The sequence below is a fragment of the Acanthochromis polyacanthus genome, chromosome 2 (assembly GCF_021347895.1).
Source record: "Acanthochromis polyacanthus isolate Apoly-LR-REF ecotype Palm Island chromosome 2, KAUST_Apoly_ChrSc, whole genome shotgun sequence".
NCBI classification, from domain to species: Eukaryota; Metazoa; Chordata; class Actinopteri; family Pomacentridae; genus Acanthochromis; species Acanthochromis polyacanthus.
The window spans coordinates 13,854,181-13,867,519 of NC_067114.1; the positions used below are offsets into that span (position 1 = coordinate 13,854,181).

Below are 13,339 nucleotides of genomic sequence, written 5' to 3' on the forward strand. Positions count from 1 at the left end.
GGCTCTGGGTGCTTTGTGATTCTGTGTGCGCTCATGGTTCAGACGGACTGGACCCTCCGGTGGTGAAGCGTCCTCTCAGCGGCGGATAGGATGGGTCTCCTCTCTGTGAGTGTTGGACCCTTTCGGAACCGGACGGTCCGGACGTGGAGTCGAGACTTATCCACGATTTCTGCTGCTTTTCTCAGCTGCGGGGCTCCAAAGTCGGTACGGTGACGCTGTTTTTGTAATTATGTCAAACTTGTTGGTGATTTTTCTCAAAATAAATAAATGTAAACTTTCTTTCCCCAGCGTTGGTTAACGATGTTTTGAAGAAGTTTGAGCTGTGAAAGTGTGTTAAAGTTGTGTCGTGGGAACCGCAGTTTTCCTCAGCGCAGCCAAAAAACCTCCGAACAAATAAACTGCAGCAGTGTTTATGTATCTTTCCTCCGTTGTTTACTCTCTCACGGTGCGCTATGTTCGTCTGATAATACGGTTTATGGACTGGTTTCCTCTGTTTCACAATGTTCTTTCTGGAGGGGGTGTGTCTGTGTTATGTAGTGGACAGCAGCAGGAGCACATGCTTCATTCATTCAGCTGCATTTATGAATTAAAACGGCTTCAGCAGATCCGTGCGTGGAATTGCATATATCAAAGTATTGCATTCATTTAACAGTGCGGTTATTTTTTTATTATTATTAATTGCCGTACAAATGAGATTTTCTTGGTTGGGTTCATTGGTTCATATCTTATTTAGTCTTGCTTCAGTGGCTTTTGGCGTTTCTGATAAAGTCAGTGCATCAAAGAAACTCAGCATGCATGCTATGCATAGGCGACCTCTGCAGGATTTCTACCAGATGAGGAGGTTTAATATAAGTGAACATTGTGTTCCACATCATGCTCTTCATAACATTTGCTCAGTATTTCACGTAGACGCCCTCCAGAAGCTCCAGTTTCTTAACGCAACGCACAATTGGCTGCTTTCTATGGGAGGGATCCTGTCGACCTGTAGGACGGAGACTGTACTTGATGTAACAAACCACTGAAACCTGTGTAGGATAGCTCAATGTGATCTGAAAAAGCAAATTAAAATTAGGATATACCCAATTTATTTCCAGGAATCTTTTTGAGGGATGCTGATCTTGGAGGATCACCTACAAACAATACAAATAACTTACGGTAAACTACCTTCACTGTAAAAATATTTTTTAAAAAAAATTGGAAAAAAGATGTGGAGGTCTAACAGAAAAGTTGCCAGAAGGACATGTTAAAAACAATGCATTAATATTTAACATCTAACAGTTTTACAAATAAAGACAGCAATAACCAAAAACAAACAAAGTGTGGAAATCTGACAGCAATGGTACCAAAGAATGTATTTAAAAACAGTAGAATACTAAAACATTTTAAATTAAACAATATATTTAATAATATTTAAAAATCTGGAAGCCTGGCAGCAAAAGTGCTGGAAAAACAATGTGTTAAAAAGTGTAGAATACTGTAAAAAAAAACTGTTGAAAAATACCCTTGCTGATTTTTTTAAATTTAATATCTGTAATTTAACCAAACAGGGAAAGTAAATTTTAAAAAAAATACTGTTTATTCTACGATATATTGTTCTTAATATATTTTTTTCCATTCAAATTACAGCATATATCTGGAAAATAATTGCCTCTTTATGTGATTTAAATGCAGTAAAACTGTACTACTACCTCTAAAAATACAGATTTTTGATGTGGACATTTACAGTTTTGGCCATGTGCTTTTTTTAACGGTTAACATGTAAGAAAGAAAAGCCTTTCTCTGTGATTTTGCTATTTATTATCCTTAGTTCAGCAAATGGGGGAAATCTGTAAAATAAGAGTATATTGTCTGAGACATTTGGTAAAATGTTTTAGAAAACTTTTTTTTTTTACAGTGCTTGCAGCCAGTAGGAGTAGACTAGCTGCTGCAGAAGAGACGAGAATTTACAATTTACTGAAGCTTTCTTTTTTATATAGATGTTGCTCAGATTGAACTAAAAAATAAAAATGAGTAACACAGTAATGATATAAATGTATCAGTACCGACATTTTGAAATAATTGAATCAAAACAACAGACTGCAGTGAACATCATCAGCTGCTGGTAGGCCTTCAGTTAATAAGGTCAGGTTTGTTGCTTAGACAGTAGGCCTTCAAGTAGATACTTATGTGTCATAAGAATACACAGAGTAATAGCAGTATTATGCTAAAATAATAATGAAGTCATTTTATCACCAGAGATACAAATGTCACTCCAATCAGACCTCAAATTGTGCAGCCCAGATGTTTATGCTATGTAACTATTGATGGGCGGGTGTGGCTCAGGTGGTAGAGCAATGATCGAAGGGTCAGCGGTTCGATTCCCGCTCTCGTCATGTGCTGTTGTGTCCTTGGGCAAGACACTTTACCCGCCACTGGTGTGTGAATGTTGGTGGTGGTCGGAGGGTAGGCGCAGATCCGTCAGTCTGCCCCAGGGCAGCTGTGGCTACAAATGTACCTTACCACCACCAGAGTGACAATGTGTGAGTGAATGAATAATGGATCCATTGTGAAGTGCTTTGAGTGCCTAGAAAAGCGCTATATAAATCTAATCCATTATTATTATGGTGGCATTTATTTGAACCCTTAGATCTTAAGGTGCATTCATTCAAAATAGAACCTCACGTTGGCCTCAGTCAAGCAGGTTAGTGACCTCCATGCACTCTCAGTCCGTCTGGAATGTGCTCAGTTTGATGTTGGGAACTTATCCAAACCCAGCCTTTGTTCCTACGAACCCAGTGCTGTGCAGCTCCTCACACGAGGATCAGCGGCTTCATTTTTAATGCTCTGTTAGTGCTTTATGCATTTATATAGGTAGGACCAAGTGCTTTCAAGGTCCCACATGGTGAACATCCATTTGTATTGCCTTTTATGGTTGGTATGAATTTCAAAATGTAAAATATAAGCTGTTAAGGTAAGAACAGGGTTATTTCTGCCATTCCTAAAGCACATCTACATCTTCATAGCCTCCCAGCTAACGAAGTGAATAAGAATTCGACCCGTGTGCTATGAAACATCTCACTAACCAGTTGTCATTCAGCTCAAACACAGACGGCATGTTCTACAGGAAGACGGATGGGAACAGCAGCGGCTCATTGGTTTTCAGAGTGAAACCAGAAGTTATACGGTTATACAGATGAAATGAGCCATTTTTTGCGGTATTTTTAGCTGAAAAATTGAAAGACGCACTATGGGGACACGTGAGACTCTGATTAGTTTGTTGAAAAGGGGAACAATATGGGAACTTTAGGAAGTTAGATCAGTTGTCTGTCTCATGGACTTAGCCACAAAGATGTGCAGCTATATCTAAGCAAAACTTTTCCTCTGGCTGTTGGAGACTGTTGCTGTGGCCCATACAGATAGGGCTCACCCCATCCAGTCTATGTGCCCACTCCACTGGAGGCATAGCAGCTTTTTGATCCTTCTTCAAGGGCATTTCACTCTAGGATATATGTTTAGCTCCAAGCTGGACCTCAAAGACCACTGCTGCAAGACACTAAAATTGAATGTTTCTTATGCAGTTAACAAGAGACTCTGTATATCCCCATAGTGAGGTATGCTTGATAAAGAAAGACTTAAGCTTAAGACCATGATCCTGATCAGTTCACCAACCTGGTCTGAAAGAAGAAAGAAGCTGACACAATGTCCAGCTTGTATGTAGGAGGATGTGAAATGCCTGGAACCCTGCCATTGTAGGGTTAGGTAGGGTATGTGTACTTTGAGCAACAGTAGATAACCAACAAAGGCACATAAAAATAAACATGTTGCACAGATCGAGTTCTCCTTTTATTTAACTCGTTCATTATTTTGTGCTTTGGCCAAGCATACTGATCAGTGGAGCCAGCAGACTGATGCATCAACAGACACATTTAGCTTATTAGAATGATCACATTTACACTGGTGTGGATGTAAATGCAGATGAGCCAAATGATACGAAAAAATACAGAGCCAGAAGCAGCAGCAAAAGAAAATGTTTCAGTGCACAAATGACCATTAGATATTGATTTCACCACTTGCCTGGTAGGAGTCATTTTGGTCAAATCCAAATTACTTTTTGACTAGAGAATAAGAATAATTGAATCATCCATTCATATGCACTGAGGAAAGATATGCAAGTAAATGCCATGTGACCTTTCTAGCAACTGCTGAGTGTCTTGAATACAGTGTTTCAATTACTTTATAAAATTAGGACACAGTAGAGTGTGCTCAGGTTTTAATAAGATTTCAGTGATCCTGTTAACGGCTCTGTTTGGAAAAACATGCAGCAGAGCAGATTTTTCATGTCAGCATGAAAACTCAAATCCATGTATTTACATTTTTATTATTTGGATTAGATGTAACATGCTTCTTTGGTCTTTTGATGGCCCTGCCTTGACCTCTAATATATTCATTGTCTGTATTCCAGAGGATGGCACTCATCCAAAGGAGATGTGGAGGATTCCGTCATCACAGTTTTCCACTGACTCGGTTACTCAGCTCAAACAAACCACCAAAAGGTAGCATACCTCTAATGCTGTTACACTGTAAGACAAAGTTAAATGAGGGCACACAGTGACCTTAATCCTTCAGGGCAGTGTAAGGCACATAATACATCTGATCTCTGTGTTTAAATGGTTTAGGTTTCGAAAAGTTTTTCCCAAAGAGTGAAGAAAGCACTGGCGTCAACAAATCACTGGAAGGTAAGAAAAATGTGTCAAAATTAAGAGCAACGTGTGCAAATCCCTGTGTTGTCAGCTCTGCTCCACTGGATGATTGTTTCGTTTTGATATGTAGATGAGAATGCCAAAAAGCAAGAGTCTCTTGGAAGGGAAGAGGGGAACACAAGTGATGATGGGGAGGAACGAGGAGGGAAAAAGGAGGAATCACACTGGTGGACACGCTTTCAGGTGTGAATCATGGCTCAGGTTCAGGTGGTAATACAACTCATTTTAAAGTGAATCTTACTAAAATACTGGTGTCCGGGGTCTTTAAATGTATAAGAGAACAATGATTTACTCAGTGCAAGTTAAATTTGCATTCTCTATTATATATATCCTTTTGTGAGCATCCTTTTATAAATTAATATTCACATCTATATTATTCTAACGTCTATGATATTACTTTTACAAAATGTAAATGTAATGATTCTTATTTATAAGTTGTGGTCTGCAGCCACACTATGTATTTTTATGTATTTTTTGTTAGTGTCTTGTAAGCCCATGTGGGCTGGCCACAAATGTGCATGACACTTTAATAAAATAAAATCAATCAATTAATCAATCAATCAATTTACAAAATGGTCTAGGTCATATGGTTACATGTCTTTCCACTGTGAAATGTCTCTTATTACATATTTTTGTCACATCTTACTAATCTTTTCATCAAAAATGTTTGTGAAGAATATATGCTAATAATGACAATGTCAGGGTGCCTGTATAGCTTAAGGGGTTAAGTGGGTGACCAATGTACAGGGGCTGGTCCCAACGCAGCGGCCCGGGTTCGATTCCCACTCATGGCCCTTTGCTGCATGTCTTCTCCCCCAATTTCCTGTCTGTCCTTCACTATGCCTATCAATAAAAAGCCGAACAAAGGCCAAAAAAAATGACAATGTCAGATTTTTAGATATCCAAATTAATATTTAGAACACAGATTGATGGAATCATCACACTCCACTGTGTGCCTTGTTTTTCAGTAGAAATCAATCCTATAATCAGTTCTCTCTCTTACAAAATATCTTTATCTAACAGGAGGATTTTCCCCTGGACAAAAATGCAGTTTGGAATATTGGAGTCTGTGCAGCAGGCATGGCCTCAGCTGTTCTCTACTTTAACTTCAGAGAAAAGGGGGTCCAGATCTCCTGGAAGGACTTTGTGCATCACTACTTAAGCAGAGGCTTGGTAAGAGGCGGACATTGTTGTAGTTGTGGTGTCTTAGTAATATGTGAATCTGTGTTTCTGTTTGCAGCCCTTGAACCGATTAGCTCTCGTGCTCTTTACACAGGTGAGTCACCTGGAGGTTGTCAACAAGCAGTACGTCAAAGTATTTCCTGCACACGGAGTAAACACATCAGAAGCGGTTAGTCATATAAAAATACTGTTTTTACTTTCTGTTTAAAAATTGCATGTTTCTTTTTACATGTGCTTTAATTGTTTCTGTTTAACAATTAATTAAAAAGATAGACATACCTTAAATACCAAAAGCTTCAGCACTTAAAGACTAAAGACTTTAGACTAAAGTCTAAAAGGCGCTGTAGTTTCACTTGCAAGTTGGGGAGTCACTCAAATAACTGAATATTGTACATAAGCATATACAACATGTTATACATTTTCTGTTTTCTTTATGTTTCAGAACTACTTGTGGTTCAACATTGGCAGTGTGGACTCATTTGAGCATAACCTGGACATTGCTCAGCAGGAAATTGGTTGGGATCCCACGCACAAAATCCCTGTTCTCTACAGCAGCGAAAGCGACGGGTGAGAATATATGACTACAGATACCAAAGCAGCTTGACTTTTATTCATATCGGATTTGCCAATGTGGATCCTGTTCTAACATTGTTTCTTTGTAATATCCACAGGACACTCATTTACAGTGTTCTCCCAACGCTACTACTGGTTGGCTTTTTAATTTTCGCCTCACGGCAGGGACCAATGGCAGGAGGCCGTGGTAGTAGGGGAAGAGGAAACCCCTTCAGCATGAGTAAATCCAAAGCCAAGATAGTTAAAGACAACATCAGCGTGCGTTTCAAAGATGTTGCAGGCTGCGAGGAGGCCAAAGTGGAGATCTTAGAGTTTGTCAACTTCCTGAAGAACCCGCTTCAGTACCACAGCCTGGGAGCCAAGATCCCAAAGGTGTGTCATATTTGAGTAATGGAAGAATCATTGCTATTGAACAACCCTATTTATAGCCCCTCACCGACATTTAATGGTCATTTAGCGGTCCTGTACGGTAATAATCTAATCTCACACACTGTAATGAATACCTCCTGAAGACGGAATGCAAAGATTACAAATGCTACTTTATTTAGGGAACTTTTTTTTTCAGGGTGCAGTGTTATCGGGTCCACCTGGCACTGGGAAAACCTTATTAGCGAAGGCCACTGCAGGAGAAGCCAACGTCCCCTTCATCACAGTCAACGGCTCTGAGTTCCAGGAGATGTTTGTTGGTGTTGGTCCAGCGAGGGTCAGTACTGAGCTATAAACGTAATTATTCTTTGGATTCTTGATTGCTGCATACTATAGATACAAACATAGAAGTCAGTCTGCTTTTAATACTGTAGGGAATTAATAAATTCTGATTTGTAATTGTGTTCAGATTATTCATGTGAATCCTCTTTTTTGTCCTATATTAGATAAGGGATATGTTTGCCACAGCTCAGAAAGTTGCCCCTTGCATCCTTTTTATTGATGAGATCGATGCAATTGGGAGGAAGAGAGGCAATGTGAACGTTGGCGGTCAGAGCGAGCAGGAAAACACCCTCAACCAGCTGCTTGTGGAAATGGACGGTGGGGAGTTAGGTCATCTTTGACGGTGCTCAGACATTTTCCTATTCGGGGTGCAACATTTCACAAAGTTCTTTGTATGTGTTTACAGGATTCAGCAGTAGCACTAACATCATCGTTTTAGCTGGCACAAATCGAGCTGATATTCTGGATCCAGCTCTGATGAGGCCTGGACGCTTTGATCGACACATATACCTGGGTAAACTATAAGCATTTGTTTGTTGTCTACCTCTTTTGTATTGCACGTGTCCCTTCTAATTTTTTTAGCTTCAATATGTAACTGCTTTGCATATGTCATCAGTTATGATATTCGAGGTTAAGATAAGATAAGATAGACTTTATTAATCTCACAAAGGAGAAATTTAACATTACAGAGCTCTTGTTGAGTTGTTGAGTTTGTTTTCAGCATTCCATTCATTTTGCTCCTTGGGACTTCCCTTGAGTTTTTTTGTGTTTTGTTGATGCATTAATTTTTTACCTCCGTTGTTTACGACTACACACCAGACACTATGCGACAAATGCAATTCACTAGCTCTAATAAGCACACAGACCAAGACTTAACTTTGTTACTTTATTTGCCAGCTTTAAAGGAGGTGCTGAGCTTAACCTTGTTTGGACTCATATCTTGCACTAACTGTGTGGTTTCTGTAAAAACAAGTCGATTAAATTATTGTCTGTTTTTTCCAGGCTGTTCACCTGTTATGTCATCAAAAGCATACATTGCATACTGTGTGCTTTTATCTTTGATTATAATGGCAGACCTGTTTTTGCCTGCTAAGATCTAATTTGCTTGTCGTCAGCACTGCAGGGTGGGTGCACTGGGCGGTTTTCTCTCTGACAAAGAAAACAGGGTCAAAATGACCGAGCTGGTTTTCTATAAAAGAAGGATTAGATAACTGGAGGCCAACATGAGGGATGGGACACATTTAGTTTCTCTGCTTCTCTGTTCTTTCGTCTGGCTGCAGTTCCAGGTAAACAGTTGACAGTCAGATGAAGCTGCTTGAAACAGCGGCAACTAATTTGATCAGTAATTAGTTATGTAACGCATTACATCATAGTGTTTTGACAATGAAAAAAAGGAAAACAAGTAGAGTTCGTTTTCATGAATAATAGGTTGTGCTTCTCGTTTCACAAGTTTAACCTTTGCTTCGCATCTCTGCGGTTTGACTTGGAGTAATCAAAAGTGCACAGACAACATTTGTTTATCTCGATGTGAATTGGCTGTAAACAGTTTTTGGTGGCTTTTTGAAAGTAAACAGTGTGGCATGTATTCCTGAAAACAAGGCATGTAGAAGAAAACAGCAGAATGACGAGCTAAATGATCTTCTGTAAGGTCTGTAACATTGTAATGTAGGTCAGAGATAATGAAAGGATATTTTAAAAACCTTGGCTGCATGCTTGATGCCTCAGAAGCACGCGATATAAAAATGACAATGTTCTTGTTTCTTCTTTTCTTTAGGGCCACCAGATTTAAAAGGCAGGGCGTCCATCTTTAAAGTGCATTTGAGACCTCTGAAGTTGGACTCCAGTATTGATGCCGATGCTTTGGCCAGGAAGTTAGCTGCACTAACCCCAGGTTTTACTGGTAAGACCAGCAGATGTATGTTTAGATTCACATACGGAATGTGCACCAGTGAGTCTAAAAAGAATATATGGTTTTGATTTATGCAAATTTTGCTGATGCTTTTCTTCTTACATCAGAGTCTAATTTCCCTGTAATCTCCCTTTGTGCGTGTCAGGGGCTGACATTGCGAGTGTGTGTAATGAGGCAGCCCTGATAGCCGCACGGCACCTCAACCACCATATCAACACGAAGCACTTTGAGCAAGCAGTTGAAAGGGTTATTGGAGGTGAGTTTAACAAGCACATTTATGCACTTCTAAGTAATCTGACATCAGTTGTGTTCAGTCAGTTCAGTAAGCAGGCAAGGTAATTATAAAATCAGTGCTCTCGATTTTAATATACAGTCCTTTATTATGTAGCTTTGATCTCAGTTATTGATTAATCTGCCATTATTATTGTAATTTCAGCTTTTCTGTCAGCATGTTATTGTAATTATTTCAAGCTCAGTGAGACCATACTGGGAGGCCACACTACTGACAGTGGGATTTCATGAATTGCTCAGCGATGAAGTCTCTCGTGCACCAATTCAAAGATACTTTCTCTGAGCTCCATCTACTGTACAGAACATACACAGGGTAGTTTGATAAGAAATCTGATTTACTCTCAGGTTTGGAGAAAAAGACTCAGGTGCTGCAGCTTCCAGAGAAGACCACCGTGGCGTATCATGAGGCTGGGCATGCTGTGACTGGCTGGTTCCTTGAACATGCAGACCCACTACTTAAGGTATCACTATCAGTGCAGATCAGGCGTGAACTAACCGTGACGTCACCCGTTGGTTTCAATGCTGAGAAAATGAAGCCCGGATTTTGCTACTTCCTAGTGGCCGTTTTGGATTTTTTGGAGCCAGTGACGTAAAAAGCGTCAAACAGCCTGAACCGGAGAGCAACTAAGGGCAGGATTGGCTGAAGACTCTTATCCCGCCCACATTTTACCGCAGAGGCTTCTGTTGCTGTCTGTCAAGTATAGCCACGCCCCCTGGCTCCGCCAACTTTAACGATTTATTTTAAGATCGGCCACCTGATCTCTCATTTTGACCATGAAAACTAATGGGAAAAAAAATCCTGAGCAGTAGAAAATCAGTCTATCAAATTTTATTTTTTCCGGTGATGAATTGGGGTTTATGGAGCAAAAGCTTTTTGGAGCCAACCCTAGCGGATGGAGTGATATTGCAAGTTTTTGACACTTCCGGGTGGGCTTCAGTTTTGGAGCCAGATGCTACGTCCACTATATATACAGTCTATGGTGCAGATTCTGCAAAAGAATTAATCTTTGTCTTTGCTTTTTATCATCAATTTAGTAGGTTCCCTAATAATGATTGTGATTATAATGTATTCTGTTAGGTGTCCATTGTTCCTAGAGGAAAAGGTTTAGGCTATGCACAGCATCTACCGAAGGAACAGTACCTGTTCACCCGCGACCAGCTGTTTGACAGGATGTGCATGATGCTGGGGGGTCGAGTGGCCGAGCAGGTTTTCTTTCGCCGAATCACCACTGGAGCACATGATGACCTCAGGAAAGTCACTCAGTCTGCTTATGCCCAGGTAATCACCACGCTTCAGAACAGGTTTATACGAAGAACTTTGCTGTAACCAAACCAGATTTTGCTCAGAAAATAAGACACATCACCGTCGGTAGGCGTGAAGTGAAAAGAATAACTTAACAAATTGAGGATAAAGACTTAAGTTTACTATTGACTGTAAACGTTACTTCCCTCTTACAGCAGTCATTTCTCTTCATGTTTCAGGTTGTACAGTTTGGAATGAATAAGGCTGTGGGTCAGGTTTCTTTTGACCTCCCTCAGCAGGGCAGTGTTGTAACTGAGAAGCCCTACAGTGAATCTACGGCCCAGCTTATAGACCAGGAGGTCCGCGTGCTCATCGACTCTGCTTTCAAACGAACACTTCAGCTCGTTACTGACAAGAAAGAAATGGTGGAGAAGGTGGGAACGATTTTCACTTTGTAGGGAATGTTTCAGAGGGTTAAAGCAAAGTAGCTCACCGCATCATTTGCTCTTACGAATATTTAAAAATTACTTATTTATGGATTTATTTATTTTAATACAACTACTACAACCATATTGTTGTAAGTTTTAATACTACTGCTACATATCCTGCTTTGTATTTTGAGTAATTGAAGAAAATCTTGAAGACTTCATCAAAAATACCAAATGCATAATATCTGACTGCCATAATTTACTGATTATAATGCTTGTTTAATATTGTTGGTCATGCATTCCAGGTGGCAAAACATCTTCTCGAAAAAGAGATTCTGGACAGGGCTGACATGGTGGAGCTGCTAGGACCACGTCCCTTTCAAGAAAAGTCTTCATACGAGGAATTAACTGAAGGCTTGGGTGAGTTTGAAGAGGATACCTCACTTCCAGAAGGGTTAAAGAACTGGAACGAGAACAAAGGAGATGAAAAACATCCGCAGGGTCGACAGAACAAATCAGCTTTTTACCTGTAAGGGGACGTGTGCCCTTCAGGTAAATATTCCATTGCAGTCATTTTTTTTTCTGAAGTGCCGCACCATCTGGTCCAGACTGCAGCCTGTTTGGGGTCTGATAGTGGTGCAGCTCACTGGCAGCCTCAACACAAAGGATGGTGATGTGTTGCACAGGTCTTTCATGGCCGAGACAATGTAATGTGCACCTTGTTTTTTTATCGTAGTTTTTACATGAAATTGCAGTTTCTATCTTTTGCTGGAGGTGCCTTGTACAGCTTTTCCTTCCAACACTGATGCAATCTTAGAGTGCAAAGACCAGCAAAGCTGCTGCACATGATCAGTATTCAAGGTCTGCACAGGTAGCAAACTGAAAAAAAAAAAAAAAAGATTTCAAGAATATTTGTGTATTAGCCACAATGCAGTGCCTGTGTCAGGAGCATCAACACAAGTTCAGTCTTATTCTGAGGCTTATATTTATCCAACTTTACTCAGCATCACTTTTGTATTACACATTTTGTGAGTGTGTTTCCAGTGGTAGCCATAAGTCCACTATGTTGGTGGCCAAGTGTGTAGTATGTGTTTTTCATTTGTGGGGAAACCTGTTTTTTTTTTTCTTTTCTATTCTTTGCCAGACATTTAAACTGTCATATTACTTTCAGTGTACGGTCACGGTTTCTTTACACCACTGTAAAAAATGTAGCACATTTTAATCCTATTTCAGTCTTCCTGCAACGCTCAGTCTCACTAAACTGGTGGTCATTTATTCATTATTAAAGACAGTTCTTTTTAATTTTGGTCTGTTCACAACTGAGAGCCGTTACATGTTGGATCACATGTACTTGTGGCTGTTTTCTCTTTTCTCAGTGTTTCATAATGACAAGAGTCAATGTTTATGTACTGTAGATATCAAAACTATCAAAGCTTAGCAGTTACTTTAACACTGGGAACGACAAACATGAATCAAATACAAGCTTAAAAAAATATCAAACACTGCTGCAGCGTTTGGTCTAAAATGGATTTAAACTTCACTCACACACCTCACGGTCTTAAAATATCTTCTGGGCAGGTCATTGATCATTGTCCTTTTAAAATACTTAACAGAAATGGGTAAGGACTTGTGTGACAAAGCATTTGTGTGGCTTTCTCCCTCTCAATACCTTGAAACTCTTGTTTATCATTTAACACGACAAGAAATTGCATTTTTCTGGAAATCTTTTTTGCAATCAATTGTTGGTTATGTTTGTTGAGCCAAGAAATCTTGACTTTTCATGTCGCATTGCCATTTCATGTGTTTGAGTAGCGCTCCTCAAAGGGGTTGGCACACACTTATCTAAATGTAAATGGTGTCTAAAATACTCTGAGTAAATAGCTTCCCTACAAAGCAGAACTTGAATTGATGCTTTGCATTATAAGCAGTGTGGATTCTTTTTAAATGTTTACTTTTTAAAATTTTTACTACAATAACACTTAAAGGGCCCCAACCAGCATGACATCTAGATGATGACAAAAATGAATAAACGGTCAGCATGCTGGTTGTGTATTGGTATATATTGTGACTTTGTGCCTGCCTGACAATGTACTGTTTTTGATTTATGAGCATTTCTTTTTGTACGTCCATTGATTTTATTGAGATATGAAGACAAATGAGACACGAAATGTGAGGCTGTTGTGGCTCACAACAGCAATAAACAATTTTTATACTCCACTGACTTATGTTATTTTCATTTTTGTGTCAGACTCTGAAGGAACAATTA

General features: G+C 39.6%; 1 protein-coding gene across 1 annotated transcript; it reads left to right on the forward strand.

Annotated features, from left to right (window-relative positions):
* On the forward strand, window positions 1-13,290 carry LOC110948671 (AFG3-like protein 1). Its single transcript, XM_022190315.2, has 17 exons — window positions 1-204; window positions 4,442-4,532; window positions 4,656-4,715; window positions 4,810-4,922; window positions 5,763-5,912; window positions 6,016-6,090; window positions 6,364-6,488; window positions 6,593-6,866; window positions 7,060-7,197; window positions 7,367-7,520; window positions 7,609-7,716; window positions 8,977-9,102; window positions 9,257-9,367; window positions 9,748-9,863; window positions 10,481-10,681; window positions 10,885-11,079; window positions 11,379-13,290. Exons 1-17 carry the CDS (start codon window positions 91-93, stop codon window positions 11,604-11,606), a joined length of 2,379 nt encoding a protein of 792 aa, XP_022046007.2. The 5' UTR covers window positions 1-90; the 3' UTR covers window positions 11,607-13,290.
* The last annotated feature ends 49 nt before the right edge of the window (window positions 13,291-13,339 follow it).

Bases quoted from the DNA above. Each gene is read 5' to 3' on its own strand.
- LOC110948671 (XM_022190315.2), top strand. From the start codon at position 91: ATGGGTCTCCTCTCTGTGAGTGTTGGACCCTTTCGGAACCGGACGGTC. The intron at 6,867-7,059 runs GTGTGTCATATT...TTTTTTTTTCAG, and splicing joins TGGGAGCCAAGATCCCAAAG to GGTGCAGTGTTATCGGGTCC. The intron at 11,080-11,378 runs GTGGGAACGATT...CATGCATTCCAG, and splicing joins AGAAAGAAATGGTGGAGAAG to GTGGCAAAACATCTTCTCGA.